Source organism: Genypterus blacodes, unplaced genomic scaffold (genome assembly GCF_046128005.1).
Source record: "Genypterus blacodes isolate CSIRO-AG114 ecotype Tasmania unplaced genomic scaffold, CSIRO-AGI_Gbla_v1 ptg000065l_1, whole genome shotgun sequence".
In the NCBI taxonomy this organism is placed as follows: Eukaryota; Metazoa; Chordata; class Actinopteri; order Ophidiiformes; family Ophidiidae; genus Genypterus; species Genypterus blacodes.
The window spans coordinates 537501-545000 of NW_027466877.1; the positions used below are offsets into that span (position 1 = coordinate 537501).

Consider the following 7500-nt stretch of genomic DNA (forward strand, 5'->3'; position numbering starts at 1 on the left):
GCCTTAATGTTTGTCTCTGTTTGACAGGCTGAAGGAGCACTGAGCCACGTGGGAACACACACACACACACACACACACACACACACACACACACACACACACACACACACACACACACACACACACACACACACACACACACACACACACACACACACACACACACACACACACTGTAACCACTTGGAAATGGGCCCCGACTTGGACGACAACTGCACCATTTTGCACACACACACACACACACACACCGTGCCAGCTTGTTTACTGTAGATGAGACTGTACTTTAGTCCTGAAGGGAGAGACGAAGATGAAATGATAAACAAAATGCTGGATCCTCAGCGCGCACACACACACACACACACACACACACACACACACACACACACACACACACACACACACACACACACACACACACAGTCTCTTCCTCTGTTGCCTTCACACGTTTTCCTGGCAGCCAATCCAAACGTGAACACTCAACAACTTTGTAACTGACAAACAAACAAGAGGAACAAAGATGAACGCAGGAATGTAGAGAAGCTTCAGGAGCAACACCTGCTCCTCTACATCTCCTCCTCTCTCTCTCTCTCACACACACACACACACACACACCATGGATGTGTGTGTTGATCATGGATTTCCGTCCTCTGCTGAAGTGGCCTGCAGCTTCACTCATCAGATCCTTGTCCAATGTTGGATGGAGACAAACGCAGGATGGCAGCGGTCACTGTGACTCTTTAGCTTGATTTTTTACTCTCATCAGGATCTTGGGGCTTTTACACGTGATCCCAGCAGCTGAATGTGTCAAAGGGACTGGAACCAAGTCGACCCCAGCAGAGCCAGCAGAGCCAGCAGACCACTACAGACCTCCTGATCTCCTGATCGCCTCTCTGCCTTACTGAACCAAAGACTTTTAAGAAAAAGAGACTATTTTTATGTAGGAAAGCCTTTTAAATTATTCCTGTCGCTTTGTGATGGTTTCTGATGTATGTGTGTGTGTGCGTGTGTGTGTGTGTTAAGCGAGATTGCTTTGTGTACTTTCTGAGCTTGTGGTTAAATTAAGGCCTGGATGTTGTGTGTGTGTATCAGACTTGTAGGTGTGTGTGTGGGAGGGGGGGGGGGTTTCCTGTGTAGGTTGAGGGTCTCGGAGGGTCTCAGGAGTCCAATCAGGTCCTCATATGGATGATTGATGCAGTGCAATGATAGTAGGTGCTGAGCCGTACAGAGCCAGTGTCGTCACACACGTTACCATAGGAACGAATAAAACGCAGATTAGTTTGTCTTTAAAGTGATTAGTTTGTTAATTTATTGATTTGTTGAATCCACCAAACACCGAGCGCCTGATAAAGTGTGTGTCTTAACCCGGAGTGTGATTCAGGCCCCTGCGTCCCTACACAGCACACTGGATGTATACGTTTGATATCTTTGTACTTGAAACATGTCGTGCCTCTCTGGACAGTTTGGTTTCCGTCTCTGCCCCGGTCCTTCTGCAGAGTGAACTTCCTGCGTGGGTTCCCTCGCAAGGCATTGTGGGTAAAAATAAAGCTCTTGTTTCTTCACTCCAGTGTGTGTGAGTGTTTTTGATGGGGCGCCGCTCTGCTGCAGGCCGGCTGAGGCTACTTCAAGGCCTGGAGTGGCCTTCAGGCTCAGCTGCAGGTGGCAGGTGTCACAGGACAGGATGAGCGCCTGACAGACTGGAACCCACTCAGTGACACAGGCAGACCAGCACACACACACACACACACACACACACACACACACACACATCTCTGAGCTGAAGCTAGGATCAAGCTGAAGCTCTCGATGTTTTCTCCAGCAGGGTCGAGAGAGAGAGAGAGAGAGAGAGAGAGACAGAAAGAGAGAGGGAGAGAGAGAGAGAGAGAGAGAGAGAGAGGGGTAGGTCACTGCTGGGCCTCCCTCACCTGACAGATCTGCTCTGACTCCTAAACAGATGGGTGTGATTTTCTTCTTCTGCTGTTTCTCCTCACGTCGCCCTGCATGAATGTTTGTGCCTCACTACATTTAACTTCATTTAACATATTGATCTTTTGTTGTTCTATCTCCTTCCTACTGATTTGGATCAATCGAACATAATATCAATACTTCACGGTTTCTATCGAATTGCCTGCTGAAGTCGAGTGGGCGTGGTTTGTTGCTGTAGTTCATCACTTCATGTGTTGTGTGTGTGTGCGCGCACGCGCACCACGAGGAGGTCCGGAGGAGGCGGGGACGCGCATAGAGAGAGAGTGAGTGAGAGAGAGGAGAGAGAGAGAGAAATTAGAGAGAGAGAGAGAGAGAGAGTGTGTGTGTGTTTGACAGGCAGGTCGGCGGGATGTCGTCGCCCCGCTGACTCCACTTCCACCCCCTGTGGCTCGGTATCGGCGTGGAGCTCGGAGCGGAACCCGCACAGCGACGCACCGAGGGCGGCAGAGCGCAGCGGAGAGGAGCCGAGAGAGGAGAGGGGACCATGGGCTCCGCTTCGTCCTCTCACCGGGTCATCTACCTGGACGTGGACGGCAGGATCCAGAAGGTACCGACGGGCTAGAAGTGTAGAGCAGAACCCATAGAACTCACGGAGACCCGGCGGGTCCGAGAGCCGCGGACACAACACAACAGAGCCTCACCGCAGAGAGAGAGACAGGCAACAGTTAGGAGCCATTTTCTGTCAAAGTATCAGCGTGAAGTATCAGAAGGTTATTATCAAGTCCAACCATCAAACGGGACAGCTGCGGGCTCATAAACAGACTTTAGATCATCATAATATCAATATTCCTGTCCTGATAAGGCTCATAAAGATCAGCAGGTGAGCTTCTAATAAACATCATAGGAAGTAATGTAAGAAAACTCATGACCTCAGCCTGTAAGCTCATTTCCTATAGGGGGTTTAATATTCTGATCATGGATCAATCACCTCAGTGTTTCTCTTTAATGGACCAGGAGCACAGAGAGAAGGTTGAGGCAAACATCTTCAGATTGACACGTTTCTTAGATTCCCTTTAAATTTGTTTAGGAAACTGCCAGGGTGTGAAGGGTTAAAAACCTTCACCAGCGTCTCTGCAGGCTTCAGCAGTTTGACTCATGAAGTCTCTCACTTTAGCTCAACTAAATGTAGAGGACATCTGAACTTGTTGACGTTGTTGTCGTAGCGTTTTGTCGACATGTGGCGTTCAGGTTCTGCAGCCGGTCCCTGGTCTCTAATGGACCCCTTCAAGATCCACGAACAAGCTCCTCTACATGAGTTAGGTCCTAATATGTTCCCCTCTGACCTCTGACCCTGTGTGTTTACAGTATAGTCGTGTTTACATGCAGCGTGTCTTGACTCTGCCCTGTCTTGCCAAACACAATGTCACTGATGGAGTTGTGATGCAGATTCATGTCTGTGCGGTGCGGAGACCTGCTGGCCTCCTCGCCTGTAAACCTGATCTCCCTGTAACGAGCTGACACGTGCACCCACGGCGCAGGGGTCTCAGCTCTGGGCATCGCCAGGCGTGTCCTGATGTTTCACACTATACAGGCTCCAAACGCTGCTGGTAGTAAACATGTGGCGTGTGAATCACACGTGGATCAGGCGGTGTGATCTGGCAACGGTACGTGGTCTTTACATTAACTCTGTGTCGTTTCTGACCCCCTCCCCTCCCCTCCCCCGCTTCAGAGGACCCCGGGCGCTGACCTTTACAGCCGCCCGCAGCTAAACACGCATTCAACGCACGTATCTAAACGTGTACGACATCGTCCAGAACATGCAGCTAACGCCTGCAGACATCAGTGTGTGAGACTTCAGGTGTTTCAATTATTGAGGATGAGAACAGCAGAAGGTGGAGAGGAGAGAGAGGAATGATGTAGCTGTTGATTAATCGACTAATCGACCAATCGATTAATCAACTAATCGATACATCCGACTTACAGAGCTGGGTTGTGATTGTAAATAGATCTATTCAGGCACATAAGCATCTTAAACTCCTCCCCCTGCAGGTCTGGTCTGGTACTGCAGGTCTGTAAACCCACACGCTTACATTTATATCAAACATTACACACTGAGCCTCTTCCGTGCTGACAGTAGTTCCCTGTGCGGTGTTACACACGAGGGAAACAGATGTCAGACGTTTGCAGACACACACATCTCTAAGCGTTTTAACCACGGTCCAGTTCATCGTCTGCCGCAGGAGAGCCGCGCGTTAGAAACATTGACGGTTAAAGGAATCAGTGCTTTGTTGCGTCTCAGCCCCTTAGCTGCATGATAATGATGCTGTGGCCTGTGTGAGCTGTGTGATGTCACAGATCCTCCTCGGCCATTAGAGTCTCACAGGTTCCGCAAACACACAGCGGCGCCGGCAAAACAAATGTATTCACACAGCGTCCGTCAGCACACGTTGACCTTTCTGCCTGTGTTTGCCGTGGCGAGCGTTTATTAAAACCCGCCCCCACCTCCCCGCCTCAGTCAGGCGGCTGAGCACCTTATGAGTCGCTGTTGACATTAGGAGGCGTTTCATCTCTGCTGTCATTTCTCTAATTCTACTTTTGTATTGAATTTGCCAACAAAGAGCTGCGTTTAAAGCCTTTTTACTGCCAGGAGGACGGTGAGGCTGTAAACTACAAACGCTGCTTGAGGGAGTTTATGACTTGTTGCTTCAAGCAGCAGCGTGTCGTCTGAAGTCACTCAGTACTGTGACTTTGAGTAAGACAACAAAGATCTACCGATTTATCTTTAAAGGGATTAGAGTCGAGTCGGTCAAACAGCGCTACTCTCGTTTTTTCTGTTCTTCTTCTGATATTAAAAGGCAAGAAAACTGAAATGGCAACACGTGGATTTATGTTTTTATAGCTATTCTGATTTTAACCCTGAAACAGGAAACTCCACTAGAACCTTCAGGTTTATCCACGACATCAAAGCCAAACGAGACGGCCTGAGAGGAAACGCCAAAAGAGAAAACAAGATTAGCCTCTCACACACACACACACACACACACACACACACACACACACACACACACAAACCTAATTTTGGAAAGTCCATACACACACACACACACACACACACACACACACACACACACTAAGCCTCTGTAATCCACTCTCCAGCATTCATTATTAGGCGTAATTGAGGGAAATGGAATTCCTGGATATAATTTGTCCCCTAATAGTCGCTACTAAAGGGTTTGCACTCCTCGGGTCCGTCTGCGAGCCGGAGTGTGGAGCCAGAGCTTTGTTTACATTGACAAAGCAGTGGAGGAGGAGCAGCAGCTCATAAACGGCTCATATAATGAGCTTTATGGCTCAGCCTCTCTTTATGGAGTCCAGAAAACACTTTCACACCTCACACACTTGGTTCAGAGAGGAACACGAGGGGGGAAGATGTAATCACAGTGGATCAATAGAAACCAGAAGACCGGTTGGACAGGGAGCACAGAAGGTTTCAGAGACTCTGTATTCCTCCGTTCTGCCATTAAGCCAAAAGTAGCACTTAACAAGCTAAGATAAGATGATTGATTCAGATTTCCGTCCCATTGTGGCTCAGAGGGACTTGGGAATCTTCTGACCCACAGCTGATCAGGATTGGGACACCGGCGGGTTACAGTAGGGGGCGCTGGTTCTTATGGCTTTTAATTGTTTGATAGAAAATCACTGTGTTGCCATCGATGGCGGTCTAATGGAGGCTTTGGCGTCAGTCTCAGCCTGTGAATCTCACGTTCTCCGTCTGTCCCTCCGGTGTGTCTCCCGTTCTGAGCCCTCCTCCTAATCCAGACCTTATTTATTTACCGTCAATAATATTGAGCCGTTTGTTCGCAGGGCCGACGGTCGCCCGTTGCTAGGCTAGAAACGCTGCACGGCAACGGGCGCTCCCTAGTTTGACCCCTGCCTCCCTGCCTCCTTGCTTCTTGTGCGGTGGCTTCGGCTACTTTCTCTTAGCTTAATGCTGCATACTGCTAACAGATCTCAGATGTGATCCCAATGCATCATGGGAGCGGTTACACATTAACATGACATCTCAGCGTCCAGATAACAGGATTGCAGTGAATGTGAGCAGGAAACGGAGCCTTAAAGTGAGACTGGCAAGAAACGTCCATCTGTACCCGCTCTGACTCAGCTGGAGTTTGTGTACTGGAGCTTTGTGGAGATATCTGGCGTGGCTCGGCCTCTGAATGCCCTGATGGAACCATGACCACGTGTTCAAGCCAGTCAGGAGCGTGTGGAACTGTACGTCATGTTTGTGGAACTCCTCCCTCTTTTGTCTTCATTTGTTCTCTGATTGAGTTTGGAGCCAAACGAGACGAGCAGCGGCCGCGTTGATGCAAAGTGGTGAGCTTTGCTTTTGTTCCCACTTCATTGTTGGTGTTTTTTTTTTTTTACTCTTTCATTATGTCACGTCCTTATTCAGCGCCGGCTTTTTCAGCCCCCGGCCGCCGCGTCTCTCCTCTCTCCTCTCCTCTCTCCTCTCTCGTCTTCTCTCTCCTCTCTCCTCTCCTCTTTCCTCTCTCCTCTCTCCTCTCTCATTTCGTCTCTCGTCTCTCGTCTCTCCTCTCTCCTCTCTCGTCTCCTCTCTCCTCTCTCCTCTCCTCTTTCCTCTCTCCTCTCTCCTCTCTCATTTCGTCTCTCGTCTCCTCTCTCCTTTCTCCTCCTCTCTCCTTTTGTCCCTCCTCTCTTGGCGAGGACATTTGCATCTCTGCGTCGTTCTCATTAGCATAATAGTGTATGTGACTAGTTTGACCCGGGGTGAGAGCGCCTGAGCGTGCGCGGCGTGGGATGTTTGCATCGCGCGTTGTCCGGGGCGATGCAGATGAGGAGCGCACAGTGAGGGTTTGTTATTGAAATGATTTTAAAAACAAAAGAGTTTTAAAACAAAAGAGGATTCATGCTCCTGTTGTTGCTTCTGTTGTCACGGAGCGTTTGTGTGTCTCTGTCCCCTCTGGACCTGAACACAACAAACTGCAGCTTTACACTATCCACCTAAACAATATGAGTCTGCTGCAGCGTCGCCCCTCAGTGTGCTGCACTTTGCCTCTTTCCTCTTCTCCTAGAACAGTTTGTCTCTATGATGGCATAAATAAGAGTAAAGTAAATAAAATGTGTGGCCGTGCTTTGCAGTGTGGGAGGGCCTTCTATAGTGTCACCGTCCTTATGTTGAACCACATCAGTGACTCATGATGTAATATCTAAAGCAAACTTACTGCATGAGACAGAGCCTCACATCTGCTCCATGTTCACACACTCAATCCCTCTGTACACACACACACTTGGATGTGTGTGTGTGTGTGTGTGTGTGTGTGTGTGTGTGTGAAAGCCCTCAGAGATGCCAGATGTCAGCATAACAGTTTGTTGAGTGGATTCTAAAACGATCTGAAGCTATGAATTCCTCACGACAGTTCGTTTTCCTCTGCTGATGAATAGAGAGGATCCGTGTTTGCTCTGGCTGCTCTGGTTGCTCTGTTTGCCTCCTGAGCTGGAGTGTGTGTGTGAAGCAGGCTTACACAGTCACACTGAGGTGCGGTGGCCTCAGCTGGG

General features: G+C 49.2%; 2 protein-coding genes across 9 annotated transcripts in view; both read left to right on the plus strand.

Annotated features, from left to right (window-relative positions):
• Positions 1–1559, plus strand: part of slc37a1 (solute carrier family 37 member 1) — an 11842-nt gene extending 10283 nt beyond the window's left edge. For all 3 annotated transcript variants that reach the window (XM_076155172.1, XM_076155175.1, XM_076155174.1), the window contains one exon: positions 28–1559. In XM_076155172.1, the coding sequence (XP_076011287.1) occupies positions 28–43 (16 nt within the window). In that variant the 3' untranslated portion in view covers positions 44–1559. The remainder of the gene's footprint in view (positions 1–27) is intronic.
• Positions 1560–2283: 724 nt separating this feature from the next.
• The window catches only part of pde9aa (phosphodiesterase 9aa), a 17547-nt gene continuing 12330 nt past the window's right edge, over positions 2284–7500 (plus strand). For 2 of the 6 annotated variants that reach the window (XM_076155167.1, XM_076155168.1), the window contains exon 1: positions 2288–2530. In XM_076155167.1, the coding sequence (XP_076011282.1) occupies positions 2468–2530 (63 nt within the window). In that variant the 5' untranslated portion in view covers positions 2288–2467. Of the gene's footprint in view, positions 2531–7500 lie in introns of all 6 variants that reach the window. The other 4 variants (XM_076155164.1, XM_076155163.1, XM_076155165.1 and 1 more) reach the window with 4 other exon arrangements.